Source organism: Budorcas taxicolor, chromosome 16 (assembly GCF_023091745.1).
Source record: "Budorcas taxicolor isolate Tak-1 chromosome 16, Takin1.1, whole genome shotgun sequence".
In the NCBI taxonomy this organism is placed as follows: Eukaryota; Metazoa; Chordata; class Mammalia; order Artiodactyla; family Bovidae; genus Budorcas; species Budorcas taxicolor.
In genome coordinates, this window is record NC_068925.1 from 46,451,946 (window position 1) to 46,468,503 (window position 16,558).

General features: G+C 43.8%; 1 protein-coding gene across 1 annotated transcript in view; it reads right to left on the reverse strand.

Annotated features, from left to right (window-relative positions):
• The window catches only part of PER3 (period circadian regulator 3), a 71,883-nt gene that overhangs the window by 3,708 nt on the left and 51,617 nt on the right, over nucleotides 1-16,558 (reverse strand). The window contains 5 exon segments of the mRNA XM_052653762.1: nucleotides 497-647; nucleotides 1,221-1,404; nucleotides 11,767-11,875; nucleotides 13,294-13,949; nucleotides 14,639-14,884. Coding sequence (XP_052509722.1) covers nucleotides 497-647; nucleotides 1,221-1,404; nucleotides 11,767-11,875; nucleotides 13,294-13,949; nucleotides 14,639-14,884 — 1,346 coding nt within the window.

Consider the following 16,558-nt stretch of genomic DNA (forward strand, 5'->3'; position numbering starts at 1 on the left):
TTTAAACAGCATTTACACTGGATTAGGTATTCTAAGTAATCTGCAGATGATTTAGCATGTATGGGAGGATCGCACAATGAAGTAAAGTGAAAGTGTCGGTCGCCCAGTTGTGTCTGATTCTCTGTGACCCCAGGAACTGCAGCCCACCAGGCTCCTCTGTCCATGGAATTCTCCAGGCAAGAAAACTGGAGTGGGTAGCCATTCCCTTCTCTAGGGGCTCTTCCTGACCCAGGGACTGAACCCAGATCTCCTGCACTGCAGGGGGATTCTTTACTGTCTGAGCCACCAGGGAAGCCTCAAGGGGGATGTGCACAGGTTACGTGCACATACTATGCTGTTTAACACGAGGGGCTTAAACATTCGTGGATTTTGGAAGCTGCCGGGAACCCTGAAACCAATCCCCTGCAGAAACCAAGGGACAAGGGTACAGCCAGAGCCCAGAACACTGCCCGGCACAAAGCCGTCAGCACACAACAGCTGTTATTACTGTGCTTACCTGGGTGTCTATTTCCCGAGGGATCGCCCAGCTGTGAATCCAAGAACGCAGGTTGGCTATCTCCTCCCTTTGCCCTCGAGAAAACTGTGGCTGCTGCTGTCTCATGCTTTCCAGCTTCTCTAGGTCTTCTTTCAGTACAATTTCTTTAACCCTGAAAACAAACAAGTGGACAAACAAGCGCGTCACCATCCTAAACAAGGCACAGGGTTCTTATCTTGTCATCCAAGACCAACATTCATTTTGGTTTGTAACATTACTTTAAATCTCTCATTAAAGTACGACTTCATATCTCACATTGAAAAAAAAAAAAAAACTGACTCATTTCTTTGTCAAGTTGGTAAAGCTAGACCTCTTTTTCTTGATGGAAAACACCTGCATAGAGTTTTAATGAGTCATATGGAAGAAACAGGTTTCCTTCAGGTCTTCTCTTCTTTTAGAGTGAGAAAATAAAAAGTCCAGACTCTAAAAATAGTTCAGGTACCGGTGAGCCATCTTGGAAAGCACTGCCTCTCTTTGTTTTCACCTTATGACATGTAACATTCGTATCCACTTCCACCACAACCATTGTTTTAAGAAATCATTCACCATTTGACTTCAAATCAATGAATTTGAAAATACATATCTCTGAGGATATGTATAAAAATGTTAAAATCGCTTTGTATTAAAAAACACAAGAAACCACAGAACACTTATATAAAGGTGGGTCCTCCAACGTGCTTCTTACCTCTCAGGCACCTGATACGTCATGAGAATGCGGTCAGGTGTCTGCTTTATCATTCTCCAGATGGACTCTTCAGCTAACTTAGGAAATGTTTCTTTTTTCTGTATGTCCTGAGATTGCTGCCCATTTTCAGAGATTTCTGAAGAATCATCACTAGGAGCAAAGTTTATACTGCTGCCACTGCTTCCTATCAAAAATCAGCAACAACAAAGAAAGCCAAATTAGAAAATACCCGTCAGGGGCTGATCTGCCAAGCTGGTCCTCATTCTTCACAGACCTGGGAGACTAGCTGGTAGTGTCCTTCACCACCCAGCCCAGCATCATCCCAGGTCACCTCAGCCTTCCCGTTCCTCCATCTTTCCAAGATCTCTTTCTCAGTCTTCCTGAACTATCCGCTCCTCAAGGTCATACCACCTTTCTCATCATCACCCATAACAGCTGCATCTCAGCTCCACTTTCTCCCCTGCTTGTTCAGTTGTTCCAACTACCAATCTGGAACAGAGCTTTAGCCATTCTGCTTAGAGCCCAAAGCCTATCACTCAGTAACATTCTGCCATACCTGAGTCTTTTCCCCTTTCATTTCCCACAATATCAAAATGTCAACTCTGATAAAGCCACTTATTAATTCCATTCTTATCCAAATCCAAGTTGCCAAAAGCACAGAGAAAGTCACATGGAACAGGGCACGTTGGTTCTGCAGTAAATTCATCATCAACAAAGGACCATCAGAAAGCCTGTAATCCTGGTACAGTTCTCTGGTCAGTGCACTATTTCCAGCAGGATTATCTTCTGATCCCTATTTCCTTCCTCAATCTCACACATAAGGAAAGAAAAGGAAGCTATGAGAAATGAAATTCATTACCCTGATGCCAAACACAAATTTACTCATACGTGCATTCTCTCTTAAATGCCCTCCTATTAAAACAGAGAAGCCATCCATCCATGCCAAGGCCCATCCCTTTACAGCTGCTACAGAGCCTCATAGATCATTCCTTTCCTGTCCTGCATCTAATTCTTCCAGGTCCTCCTTGTTTACTTTGAAACAATTAAAACAAAGTACCTAATTTAAAAAAAAAAGCATATGGGTAAATATAAAAGACATTTTTCCTCATTAGAAGAAAATCTCTTTGAAAGGTAATTATTTAAAGCCAAAAACAGCAACATTTTTACTGTGGGACTTGTAATACATGTTGAAATAAATGACACATTTTACTTAGCACAAAAGACAAGCGGACGAAATGGAAGTAGTCTGTTTTAAAGTTCTAAGACAAAAAGTGAAAGAACAGTGTAAGCTGTGATAAGTAGAAGACATAAGTATAAATCCTACAGCAATGACTAAAATAATTTTTTTTAAAAAGGAAAAAAACAACAACAAAAAAGAATAGCTGAGAAGTCAACAATGGAGAGAAAAATGGAGCTCTGGGGCTTCCCTGGTGGCTGAGATGGTAAAGAATCCGCCTGTAATGCAGGAGACCCAGGTTTGATCCCTGAGTTGAGAAAATCCCCTGGAGAGGGAATGGCTACCCACGCCAGCATTCTTGCCTGGAAAATTCCATGGACAGAGGAGCCTGGCGGGCTACAGTCCATGGGGTCATAAAGAACTGGTGTGACTGAGTGACTAACACTTTCATGTTCCTTCTATACCCATTTTAGAGAGTTTTAAAAATCACAGATACTGAATCTTGTCAAATGCCTTTACCACATCTATTGAGACGATTATTATCCTTCATCCTGTTAGCCACATTATTTCACCCTGATTGATCTATGGATGCTGAAACATCTTTCCTTCCCTGGAATAAATCCCACTTGGTCATAATGTGGTGGTGGTGGTGGTTTAGTGACTAAGTCGTGTCCGACTCTTGGGACCCCATGGACTGTGTAGCCCGCCAGAATACTGGAGTGATCATAATGTATGATCCTTTAAATGTATTTGCTAATATGTGGCTCAGCTGGTAAAGAATCTGCCTGCAGTGCAGGAGACCTGGGTTAGATCCCTGGGTTGGGAAGTTCCCCTGGAGAAGGAAAAGGCTACCCACTCCAGAATTCTGGTCTGGAGAATTCCCATGTATGTCCACGGGGTCACAAAGAGTCAGACATGACTGAGCGACTTCCACACTTGAGGATTAATGTTCATCAGAGGTAACTGGCCTGTCATCTTCTTTGTGTGTGTGTGCTGTCCTTGTCTGGTTTTGGCATCAGGTAATGACAGCCTTGTAAAATGAGCTGGAAAGTGTTTCCCCCTCTTCAATTCTTTGGAAGAGTTTGAAAAGTAGAGGTATTAAACCTCTGAATGCATGGCATAGAATTCACCTGAGAAGTTGTCTGGTCCTCGACTTCTGTTTCTTGGGACATCTTCGATGCCTGTTTTACTCTCTTTACTAGTGACTGGTCCATCTGGCTGGTCTGAAGGCAGTGGGTCACCATCTCTTCGTGATTTAGCGCTAGCAGGTTATGTGATTCTAAGAATTTCTCCATTTCTTCCAGGCTGTCCAGGTAACTGGCATATAGCTGTTCATAATATTCTCCTCTAATCCTTTGTATTTCTGTAGTATCACTGTATTTCTCTTCTTTCACTTCTGGTTTTATTTATCAGAGCTTCGTCATTTTTTCTTCTTAGTGAGCCTAGCTAAAGGTTTGTCAATTTTATCTCAATTTCATTTCTTCCCTCTCTGATCTTTATGTCGTTCCTCCTTTGGGCTTCATTTAGTCTTCTTTTTCTAGTTCTTTTGGGTGTAAAGTTAGACTGTTTGATATTTTTCTTGATTCCTGAGGTAGGCTTGGATTGCTATAAACTGTCCTCTTAAGTATTGTTTTTCCTGCATCCCATAGGTTTTGATATGTTATATTTTCACTTCTCTTCAGGTAATTTTTAATGTCTTCTTTGATTTCTTGACTCAGTAATTGTTCAGTAACACGTTGTTTGTGCTCAAGTCACTCAGTTATGTCTGACTCTTTGCAACCCTATGGACTGCAGACCACCAGGCTCCTCTGTTCATGGGATTCTCCAGGCAAGAATACTGGAGTGGGTTGCTATTTCCTCCTCCAGGGGATCTTCGGACCCAGGGATCAAACCTGTGTCTGCCAGCATCTCCTGCACTGCGGGGAGATTCTTTACCTGCTGAGCCACCTCAGTCTCTGCATATTTGTGAGTTTTTCAGCTTTCTTCTCATAGTTAATTTCTACTTTCATAGCACTGTAACTGGGGGAAAAAGGCATGATATGATTTCCGTCTTCTTTAATGCCTTGTGACTTGAACTATCCCTGAGAAAGTTCTAATATGGACTTGAGAAGAATGAGTATTCTACTGCATTTGAATTGACCACATACATCCATCAATATATCCTTGTTGTCTGGATGATCTATTCATTGATGTAAGTGGAGTTTTAAAGTCCCCCTGGTAGCTCAAATGGTAAAGAATATGCCTGCAATGCAGGAAACCCAGGTTTGATCCCTGGGTTGGGAAGATCCCTTGGAGAAGGAAATGGCTACCCACTTCAGTAATCTTGACTGAGGAATCCCATGGACAGAGGAGCCTGGTGGGCTAAGTCCATGGGGTCGCAAAGAGTGCTCCTATTAACAACTGTTATGTCTTCCTGATGACTTGTCCCCTTTATCGTTATATAACATCCATCTTTGACCTTATTACGTTTTTTCGGTTGAAGTCTACTTTGTCCATTACAAGTATGGCCACACAACTTTCTTTTGGGTGCCATCTGCTTGGAGGACCATTTTCCGTCCTTTCTTTTGTGTCTATTTTTCTGTTGAGCTGAGACAGGTCTCTTGGAGGCAGCATATAGTTGAGCCTGGCTTTGTAGTACTCCAACCACGCTGTGTCTTTTGATTGACAAGTTCATTTACCCATATGGTGATTACTGGCAAATGCGGATTTAGTACTGCCTTTTAATCTTTTGTTTTCTGCGTGCTCTCTTCCCGCATTGTTTCTTTTTCCTTGTGTTTCTGTCTGCCATTTTGGTTTGGTGGTTTTCTATAATGTTTTTCTTAATTTCCTCTTTTTTTTTGGTTTCAGATTTCTGCTCTGGATTTTTGTGGTTATCATGAGGTTTGCATAAAATACCTCATAAATAAAATAGCCCTTTGCATGCTGATAGCATCTTATCTTCACTTAGCCATACAGGTCTGTCCTTTTCCTCCTCCCCTTTCATGTTCTAGTTGTCTTAAATGATCCCCTTTCATGTTATGAGTCTGTTACCAAACTGAAGTAGCTTTAGTTGTTTTTACTGCTTTCTCTCCTTTTAACTTTTATGCTCTAACAGTGTGTCTAAAAATCTATTCTGACTGAGTTGGGATTTTCTGATTCTATTTATACCTCACTCAAGGTTTTGTGTACTTTGGCCTTTTCATTTCAGGCAGAAGAGCTTCTTTGAACATTTCTTGTAAGACAGGTCTAGTGGTGATAAACTTCCTCAACTTTTGTTTGTCTGGGAAAGTATTTCTCTTTCATATCTGAAGGACAGCTTTGCTGGATATTCTTGGCTGACAGTTCTTACATTTCAGTATTTTGAGAATGTCATTCCACTTCCTCTTGGCCTACAGAGTTTCTGTTGAGAAAACTGCTGATCACCAAATGGGGGTTTCTTTGTAGGTTATTATCCTTTGCCCATTGGTTGCCTTTAAAATTCTTTGCCATTGACTTTTGACAGTTTTAATATAATGTGTCTTGGAAAAGAAAGTATTTTTCCATTGAAGTAATTAGGTATTCTCTTAGCTTCATGGACTTTTATTAATATATTCAGTTCCTCTCCCATGTTTGGGAAGTCCCCAGCTATTATTTCTTTATATTCTCTATTTATCATTAATTTTTGCCATTTTAATTGCAATGTACCTTGGTGTGGTTCTCTTTAGGTAGATTCTGTTTGGGACTCTTTTCTTCCTGGACTTGTATATGTTTCCTTTCCCAGTAACCTGGGACGAGGTTAAAATGGGCTATTTTCAGCCATTATGTCCTAAAGTATATTCTGTGATCCTTTTTCTCTCCCTTTTCCTCTGGAACCTCTGTAATGGGAATATTAGTACTCCTGGGAGATGTCTCAGATGTCTCAAACTGTCCTCACGTCTTTTAATTCTGTTCTCTGTTCAGCTTCGGTGATAACCGCTACTGTCTTTCAGCTCACTGGCCACGTCCCCTGTCTCACTTAGTTTACTATTGAGTCCTTCTGGTGTATTTTTCATTTCAGTTATTATATTCTTCATCTTTGTTTGGTTGTTCTTTATATTTTCTAATTCTTTGTTAAAAACTTTGAATTTTTCTGTTTATCCATTCTTCTTTCAGTTCTCTGATCATCTTTACAACCATTACCTTGAACTTTTTCTTGGGTAGATTGACTATCTCCACTTCACTTAGCTCTTCTGGGGTTTAAATCTTGTTCCTTTGCTTGGAGCATGTTTCTATGTCGCCTCATTTTGCCGAAATTGCTGTTTTCATGTCTATGTATCTGGTAGGTTGGTTACGTTTCCTGATCTTGGAGATGTGGCCTTTTGTAGGAGATGTCCTAGTGTCTCAGAAGCTCACTCCCCTCTGGTCATGAGAGCTGTATGCTGGCTCTAGGACTGACCCCTAGGTGAGCTGCTGGGATCCTTCTGTTGTGGTAGGCTAGCTACCACGGGTGGTCTGGTAGACCTGGTTATCCCCCAATCTGGTTGGTTCCTAGGCCATGTCTTTTGCCAAGGCTGTAAGGACCGTAAGGCACCTGGGGGCAGCACCAGGGGCTGAGATGGGTGCACTGGGGTGAGTGCTGACTCACTGGTGGGTGGAGTCAGTGTCCGAGAGATCCTGCCAGCCCGCTGGCAGGCAGAGATGTGTCCTGGAGTCTGGCTGTAGGACCCAGGGGTCCCAGAGCTGATATCATACTGCCAGTGAGTGGGGCTGGTACCTGACACAGCTGGCTGCAGGGTCCAGGGTATCCTGAAGCTTGTGCTGGCCTGTTGGTGGACAGGGCCAGGGCCCAGCTGGTCCTAATGTTGGTGCTGGCCTGCTCACATGAGAGCTAGGTCCACAGGCTGCAGGACTGCCTCTCTCCTGCACTGGTGCTTGTCTGCTGGTGGGTGAGGCTGGGCCTGCAGCTACAGCAGGCTTGCTGGTGGCTGAGGCAGGAGGTTCTGGGTCTGGTGCCTGCTGGTGGTGGGAGGAGCTGGATCCCAGAGTCTGTGTGTTTAGGGTCCTGGGTGTCCCAGGTCTAGTGCCTGCACATGGGTGTGTGGGGCCTGGCCCTTGGCCCCTCGGTGGGCAGTCATGTCCAGGCAAAGGTGTGAACTTAGGGGTCTTAAGGCAGACTGTCTGCTCCTGGGTGGGGCTGTGTCCCTGCCTAGTTAGTTGCTTGGCCTGAAATGTCCCAGCACTGGTGCCTAAGGCCATTGGATATGGTTGAGGCTGGGTTTGGAGGCTAATAAGCTAGAGAAAAGATTCTAAAATGGTACTAGCCAGCAAGGCAGTCCATGTGGTAGAATGAGTGCCCCCAAGTGGCTGCCACCAGTGTTTACATCCTGAGGGCGAGCTCCCTTTAACTGGCTGCTGCCTCTGGGGAGCTTCCTGGTGGCTCAGATTGTCCAGAATCTGCCAACAATGCAGGGAATCTGGGTTTGATCCCTGGGTCAGGGAGATCCCCTAGAGAAGGAACTGGCTTCCTAGGGGACTCTCCAACTTCAGCCTGTGGGTCTGATCCAGGCTCCTTTCTGATTATTGCTTCTTCCCTGGGTCCTATAGCATGTGAGAGTCTGTGTGCCCCTTTTAAGAGTGGGGTCTCTCTTTCCCACACCCCTCTGATTCTCCCCAAAGTAAACCCTGCTGGGCTTCAAAGTCAAACATTCTGAGAGCTCATCTTCCTGGAGAAGGATGCCAAGGCTATGGGGACCAACATGGGGATCAGACCCCATGCTCACTGGGGACAGCCTTGCAATTGCGATTACTCTTTCATTCATCGGTCACCCACTGGGGGATATGCGTCTTGACTATACTGTGACTCCCACCACCTACCCGTCTCATGGTCCCTTCTTTATATCATTAGTTGTTCAGTTCAGTTCAGTCGCTCAGTCGTGTCCGACTCTTTGCGACCCCATGAATCGCAGCACTCCAGGCCTCCCTGTTCATCACCATCTCCCGAAGTTCACTCAGACTCACATCCATCGAGTCCATGAGGCCATCCAGACATCTCATCCTCAGTCGTCCCCTTCTCCTCCTGCCCCCAATCCCTCCCAGCACTAGAGTCTTTTCCAATGAGTCAGCTCTTCGCATGAGGTGGCTAAAGTACTGGAGCTTCAGCTTTAGCATCATTCCGTCCAAAGAAATCCCAGGGTTGATCTCCTTCAGAATGGACTGGTTGGATATCCTTGCAGTCCAAGGGACTCTCAAGAGTCTTCTCCAACACCACAGTTCAAAAGCATCAATTCTTCAGCGCTCAGCCTTCTTCACAGTCCAACTTTCACATCCATACATGACCATGGGAAAAACCATAGCCTTGACTAGATGGACCTTAGTCGGCAAAGTAATGTCTCTGCTTTTGAATATGCTATCTAGGTTGGTCATAACTTTTCTTCCAAGGAGTAAGCGTCTTTTAATTTCACGGCTGCAGTCACCATCTGCAGTGATTTTGGAGCCCAGAAAAATAAAGTCTGACACTGTTTCCCCTGTTTCCCCATCTATTTCCCATGAAGTGATGGGACCAGATACCATGATCTTCGTTTTCTGAATGTTGAGCTTTAAGACAACTTTTTTGCTCTCCTCTTTCACTTTCATCAAGAGGCTTTTCAGCTCCTCTTCACTTTCTGCCAGAAGGGTGGTGTCATCTGCATATCTGAGGTTATTGATATTTCTCCCGGCAATCTTCATTCCAGCTTGTGTTTCTTCCAGTCCAGCGTTTCTCATGATGTACTCTGCATATAAGTTAAATAAGCAGGGTGACAATATACAGCCTTGACGTACTCCTTTTCCTATTTGGAACCAGTCTGTTGTTCCATGTCCAGTTCTAACTGTTGCTTCCTGACCTGCATACAGATTTCTCAAGAGGCAGGTCAGGTGGTCTGGTATTCCCATCTCTTTCAGAATTTTCCACAGTTTATTGTGATCCACACAGTCAAAGGCTTTGGCATAGTCAAGAAAGCAGAAATAGATGTTTTTCTGGAACTCTGTTGCTTTTTCCATGATCCAGTGGATGTTGGCAATTTGATCTCTGGTTCCTCTGCCTTTTCTAAAACCAGCTTGAACATCAGGGAGTTCACGGTTCACGTATTGCTGAAGCCTGGCTTGGAGAATTTTGAGCATTACTTTACTAGCATGTGAGATGAGTGCAACTGTGCAGTAGATTGAACATTCTTTGGCATTGCCTTTCTCTGGTATTGGAATGAAAACTGACCTTTTCCAGTCCTGTGGCCACTGCTGAGTTTTCCAAATTTGCTGGCATATTGAGTGCAGCACTTTCACAGCATCATCTTTCAGGATTTGAAACAGCTCAACTGGAATTCCATCACCTCCACTAGCTTTGTTCGTAGTGATGCTTTCTAAGGCCCACTTGACTTCACATTCCAAGCTGTCTGGCTCTAGATGAGTGATCACATCATCATGATTATCTGGGTCATGAAGATCTTTTTTATACAGTTCTTCCCTGTATTCTTGCCACCTCTTCTTAATATCTTCTGCTTCTGTTAGGTCCATACCATTTCTGTCCTTTATCTAAGCATCTGAATGCAGAGTTCCGAAGAATAGCAAGAAGAGATAAGAAAGCCTTCTTCAGCGATCAGTGCAAAGAAATAGAGGAAAACAACAGAATGGGAAAGACTAGAGATCTCTTCAAGAAAATTACAGATACCAAGGGAACATTTCATGCAAAGATGGGCTCGATAAAGGACAGAAATGGTATCATTAGTTGTAGAAGATCTGTATTTTTTTGAAAAACTTTTTGGCTGCGCTAGGTCTTCGCTGCTGCATGCGGGCTTCCTCTGGCTGCTGACAATGGGGCTAGGCTCCAGTTGTGGCGCACAGGCTTCTCTTGTTGCGGAGCTCAGGCTCTACAGGGCATGTGGGCTCAGCAGCAGCAGATCGCAGGCTCTAGTGCGTAGGCTCAGTAGTTGTGGCTCCCGGACTCAGCTGCCCCTCGGCATGTGGAATCTTCCTGGACCACAGATCGAACCTGTGTCCCATACGTTGGCAGGTGGATTGATTCTTCACCGCTAGACCACCAGAGATGTCCAATAGAAGATGTAGGTTCTGATCTTTTTTATTGATAGGTGTTCTGGAAACAGCTGCAATTTTAGTTTGCCTGTGGAAGGAGGTGAGCTCACCTCATACATAAAAAGTAACTAAAAATGGACCACAGATTTAGCTATAAAAGCTTAACCTGTAGAATTTCCAAGAGAAAACAGGAGGCCATCTTAGTGACTTCAAGTTAGGCATGAACTTCTTTAAAAAGGATGCAAAAAGCACAGCCTATAAAAGAAAAAGCTGATGAACTGAACTTCATCAAAACATTTGCTCTTTAAAATGAAGATAAAGATAAAAAATTGAACAAAAAGACAAGCCACACACAGGGAAGAGAAATGAGTGTTTGATAACAGACTTGTATCCAGAATACACACAGAAATCTTACTACTCAATAAAAAAAACAACAAGCCCCCCTCAAATGGGCAACAGATATGAACACATCTGGATGGCAAATGAATAGACAAGAAGGCAGCCAATAGCATGAATCAATAGTCAAATGAAAACTAAAACCACAGTGAGTTTTTCAGTACACATCTACTTGAATGGCTAAAATTTAAATGATGGACAATGTCCGGTGTTGGCCAGGATGTGTTGTAAACTGGAGTTTTTATATGTGGCTGACAGTGATGCAAACAGTATAGCCACTTTGGAAAACAGTCTGCAGTTTCTTATAAAGTTAACTATAAACTTACCATGTGACCTAGCAATTTCGTTCCTAGGTATTTAACCAAGAAAAATGACAACATGTGTCCACAAGAAGACTCACACTTACACGTTCACAGCAGTGTTCTTCTTAATAGCCCCAAACTGGAAACAACTGAATAAACCATCAACTGGTGAATGGCTATTCATACAATGCAATTCCACTCGGCAATAGAAAGGAGCAAATTACTGATATGCACAATATGAATGAATCTCAACAGCTCTCTGCTAACTCAAGAGAACCCTGACACAAAAGACTGCACACTAGATGATTCGATCTATGTGAAATTACAGAAAGAGCAGCATTACAGTGACAGGAAGTGGATCAGTGCCTGCCAAGAGCCAGAGGATCAGGGACGGGCTCTGACTGCAATGAATCAAAGAAGAACGTTTCCAGGTGGTGGAAACTTCTGTATGGTGACTGTGCTGGTGGTTACACTGCTGTAAATCCTTGTCAGAACTCTTATTTTGTACCCCTAAATGTGGTGAATGTATCATATATAAATATACCCCAATACAGCTTAGAAAAAGAAAAAAAAATACTTTACTTTCACCCCAGGGCCAACACCTCAAAGCCCGTTAAACAGTGCCCTCCTAACCATGGGGTATGAGGACTATGTCATTTTGAGCTACTACCTGATGCTGCAGGGCCCGTTCCTGGCGGAGACACCGAGTGCAGTGATGCTATGGATGGTTTCTTGATAGTAAAACCATCTATCTCAGTCCCACTGCTGCCACAGACACCCTGCCAGAAAGTAAGAACACAAGGAAAGAGACTGAACATCTCAAGCGTCATATTACAGAATAACTGGCAGATCTTCAACTCACATGTTAAACAGAAAAAAAAAAGTACATATCAACACATAACTGAGAAGTAAAACATTTTCAGCCTGTCCCCAAGAATATGGTCAAAGTTCCTTTGCATATAATGTTAAACATATGGCCTGTGTGTGTGTATGTATATATATATATATATATATATGAAAAAGTGAAGTTGCTCAGTTGTGTCCGATTCTTTGCGACCCCATGGACTGTTGCCTAGTAGGCTCTTCAGTCCATGGGATTTTCCAGGCAAGAATACTGGAGTGGGTTGCCATTTCCTTCTCCAGGGGATCTTCCCGACCCAGGGATTGAACCTGGGTCTCCCGCATTATAAGCAGACGCTTTACTGTCTGAGCCACCAGGGAAGGGGATCTAGCTCACTGACCAAGGATCGAACCCAGACCTCCTGTAATAGAAGCATGGAATCTTAGCCTCTTGGACACCAGGGAAGTTCACTACTGCTTTCTGAGCACATTCCAGGCCTTCTGTGGTGTCTCAGATAGTAAAGAATCTGCCTGCAATGCAGAAGACCCGGGTTCAATCCCTGGCTTGGGAAGAGACCTTGATCTAGATTCTTGATCTAGGTCATCAGATTCTGAACATTTGTTAAAAATGGTTATATCTTGAAGTGAGGACTGAAGACAACCTTAGTGGAAAGACTTATGCTTGTCTTGGATCCTATATCTAAATATAGGAAAGTCTTGCCCCGGAGTTTAAACTGACAAATCTGAGAAGGCCTTTTTACATAAAGAGGGGAAAAGTGAAAGGAAAGTGACAGAAATTTTTTCATATAAAATTGATATGTATCAGTATAAAACTATAAACTGCCTACTTTACTGATAAATAATGACAGAAAGGAGCTCTCCCCATACACACCTGCTATCCCATAATTATGTCTGAAAAAGTGAAACTGTTAAATTTATGTCTTGTCCGTACGGCGTGCTCCTAATCTAAATAGTCCATAACCCCAGTTGTAAGAGAACACATTTTTTCTAGGTAATGAACATTTAAGTTTAATACCTAGATATCACATTTTAAAGCAGAGGGGAAATCCAACTCACAAATAAAGTCTGAAAGATAGCACATGGGGGAAAACCTAGCAAAGTATGTAAGAATTCAGGACATAGAAAATCCTTTCACTGCAGCTTTTTAAATGGAGTCAGGAGGGAATACCGTGTGTTTCCGTGGAACAAAGACTCAACCTCAGCTGTAATGAAGGTTACCCTCAGGTGTAATGCAGACTAGGTCATTCATCTTGAGCTTCAGCACAAAAACCTTAATTTTAATAAGAGGATGCACAGTTACTTTCTCGTTCGTGTGTTGGAAGTTAGCATCACTTACACACACAGTTTCTGGGGATGCACAGGATCGGGGCCTGTCCTCCTGCAGGAGGTCAAGCTGGAGCACGGAGCTGCTCCCTGAGTTGATGAGGGGGTGTCCTTCATTCTGTGTCTCCCACTTCTCCTCTCTGCTCCTTGGGTTGATGGTTGAAGACAGTGGGCCCAGGTTTGGAGCCACTGCTGATACCGAAGAGAGTATTTCGGAAGAGGGTGCTGCTCCTAAGAAGGGATATGGGGAGAATGACAGTGACGAGAGGGGAGAGAGAGAGGGGTCATGCAGGAAGATGTTCACAAAAGTGTCGAAGTAAGCAGAAGGCAGAGCTGGGAAATACTGCAGGCTGCTAGGCAAAGGTGGCTCAGGCAGCCTTGGCAGTACAGTTATCGAGGCTTCATGTTCTCTGCCAAGGGAGGTCGTGGCTGGGAGGGGAAGAGCTGGGACGAGGCAAGGGGCTGGGCTGGGAACCATCACTGTAGCTGGGAGCGAGGGGCCAGAGGCATGGGGACAGGAGGCGGACGAGGGGCACCAGGGCTGTCCATCCTGGTGGGGACAGAAGTGATCCTTGGCGCTCCTGCCATCCGACCACACGAGAGGCTTCTTTCGCTTGTGTTTCCCCTTTTTGCAACCAGCTGATCGTGTCGGCCTGGAAGCAGAACCTCCTGCAGGATAAAGAGGGAGACGAGTTATAGAAAACTAACCCAGAACAGAAAGACTCCACTGACAGGTAGTAAGCACATAACAAGGAATAAACATTGGTCAATAATAACCATGTCCACTGCAGGAATGACAGAAAGTAGACCTAGAAAGATGGACGAGATCCTGGATACAAGCTGTTGCTATAAAGTAAACCCCATTTCAGCATCTCTCAGCCATTTCCTTACAAGCAAACCTCCTACACTTCATGCCACATTTTCCAGGACTCATGTATGATTCCTAAACTTGATAACTCTGTTGATAAATGGAATATATATATATATATATATTTTTTTAATTTATTTGTAATTAGAGGATAATCGCTTTACAGTGTTGCATTGGTATCTGCTGTAAAACAATGCGAATCAGCCATAAGCATATGTATATCCCCTCCTTCTTGAACCCCCTCCCACACACTCCCACCCTACCCCTCTAGGCTGACACAGAGCACTAGGCTGAGCTTCCCACTAGCTGTCTGTTTTACACATGGTGGTGTATATGTTTCAACGCTACTCTCTCAGTTTGTCACTCCCTTCCTTCCTCCATCCCATGTCCACAAGACTGTATGTCTCCATCTGTACTGCTGCCCTGCAAATAGGTTTATCAGTACCATTTTCCAGGCTTATATGGAATATATTTTTTAAAATCTAACTACCTTGAACACACAAATATTTAGCTTTGCTTCTGCTTTCCTGCTGAAGATAGGAGCTATAGGGTGATGACAGAATCTTCTCCCGGAATTTACCTACATGGCTCTGCTCTTCCTTCTGTGTGTGGGCTGACAGCACAGCCTTTGTGAGCCCCGAGTGTTTAAACGCTTCTGCGGCCAGTAGAGCTGGGTGTGTGCTGAGAGTCCGGGGCTCACAGGCCAACGGTATGTGCTCTGCTGGAGTCAATTCCGCTGAAGTGGAAGAAGACAGATTTAATTTTAACTCCAATGGGTTATTTTGCATTTATTTACTTTCACTAATTTAACTCCCTTTCCCAATACATTTTTACAGTCATTACAATGGCTGGAACATAAAACCTCCATCAATCCAGCAGGTACATTTTTATTTTTTGGCCTTGTTTTACACTCTTTGCAAACTTATATATACATTTTGGGCTTCCCTTATGGCTCAGCTGGTAAAGAATCTGCCTGCAGTGTGGGAGACTTGGGTTTGATCCTGCATTGGAAAGAACTGCTGAAGAAGGGAACGTCTACCCACTCCAACATTCTGGCCTGGAGAATTCCATGGACTGTGCAGTCCATGGGGTCACAAAAAGTTGGACATGACTGAGCAACTTTCACTTACTTACTTACATACATTTCAGAGTTGTAATGCTCAATATGCACACATTTATTTAGATCCTGCTTTCACTGTAAATATTTTTTATCTCCATGAATTCTTTGAAAAATTATCTCTGGATTAATCTTTTAATGTGTAATATAAATATGTGGTCCAAAAATTAACATGTGTTAGACATTTAGTAGCTTCTCCCCAACCCTAACACCTGCCTGCTGCTGCTGCTAAGTCGCTTCAGACGTGTCTGACTCTGTGCGACCCCATAGATGGCAGCCCACTAGGCTCCCCCATTCCTGGGATTCTCCAGGCAAGAACACTGGAGTGGGTTGCCATTTCCTTCTCCAATGCATGAAAGTGAAAAGTGAAAGTGAAGTCGCTCAGTTGTGTCTGACTCTTCGCAACTCCATGGACTGCAGCCTACCAGGCTCCTCCGTCCATGGGATTTTTCAGGCAAGAGTACTGCCTAGTTCTCATTTATTCTCCCCAAGGAAATCCTTTTATTTGCTTATTTATCTACTTTCTTTAAGCATCTGTAAATAAGTACAGATATAGATTCTTATCCCTCTTTCTCATTTTTACCCAAAAGGCATATAATCTTGTACACTAACCTGCAGTGTGTCTTTTCATTTAACAATATCCCTTTTATCAGTGCATCACATAGGATTCCACTTTGTGTGCATGCATGCCGCATGCTAAGTTGCTTTTGTGTCTGACTTTTTGCGACCCCATGGACTGTGGCCTGCCAGCCTCCTCTGTCCATAGGATTCCCAGTCAAGAATACTGGAGTCTACTGCCATATCCTTCTCCAGGGGATCTTCCCAATCCAGGGATCAAACCCATGTCTCCTGCACTGGCAGGTGGATTCTTTACTGATGAGCCACAGGGATGCCCATAACCACCTGTAGACAAATGCTAGGTTGCTTCTAAACATTACTTCTTCCAGGTACAAAAGATTTTACAGCAGACACTGGTGGGTCCTCCCAGCCTCCATTCCCCCTCTCCTCTGTGGTGTGGTACTGAGGTGTGGGTAGGCTTGGTCCCATTCCACTTCCAGAAACGGGCTCTGACTGATCTAAGTCAACACACCGGACAGAGGGCTTTAGATTCTGGCCACGATGGAGGAACAGGGACTGGACTGATCTTCTCACCTGAAATAACTAGGAAGGGACAAAACATGTGAAACAATAATTTCTAAGACACAAAACATCCTAAGGGATTGAAAACAAGGTGAACCTCAGGAGCCGAGAGTATGGGGAGGTCACAGTGGCTGGAGATCAGGAAGATGAGTG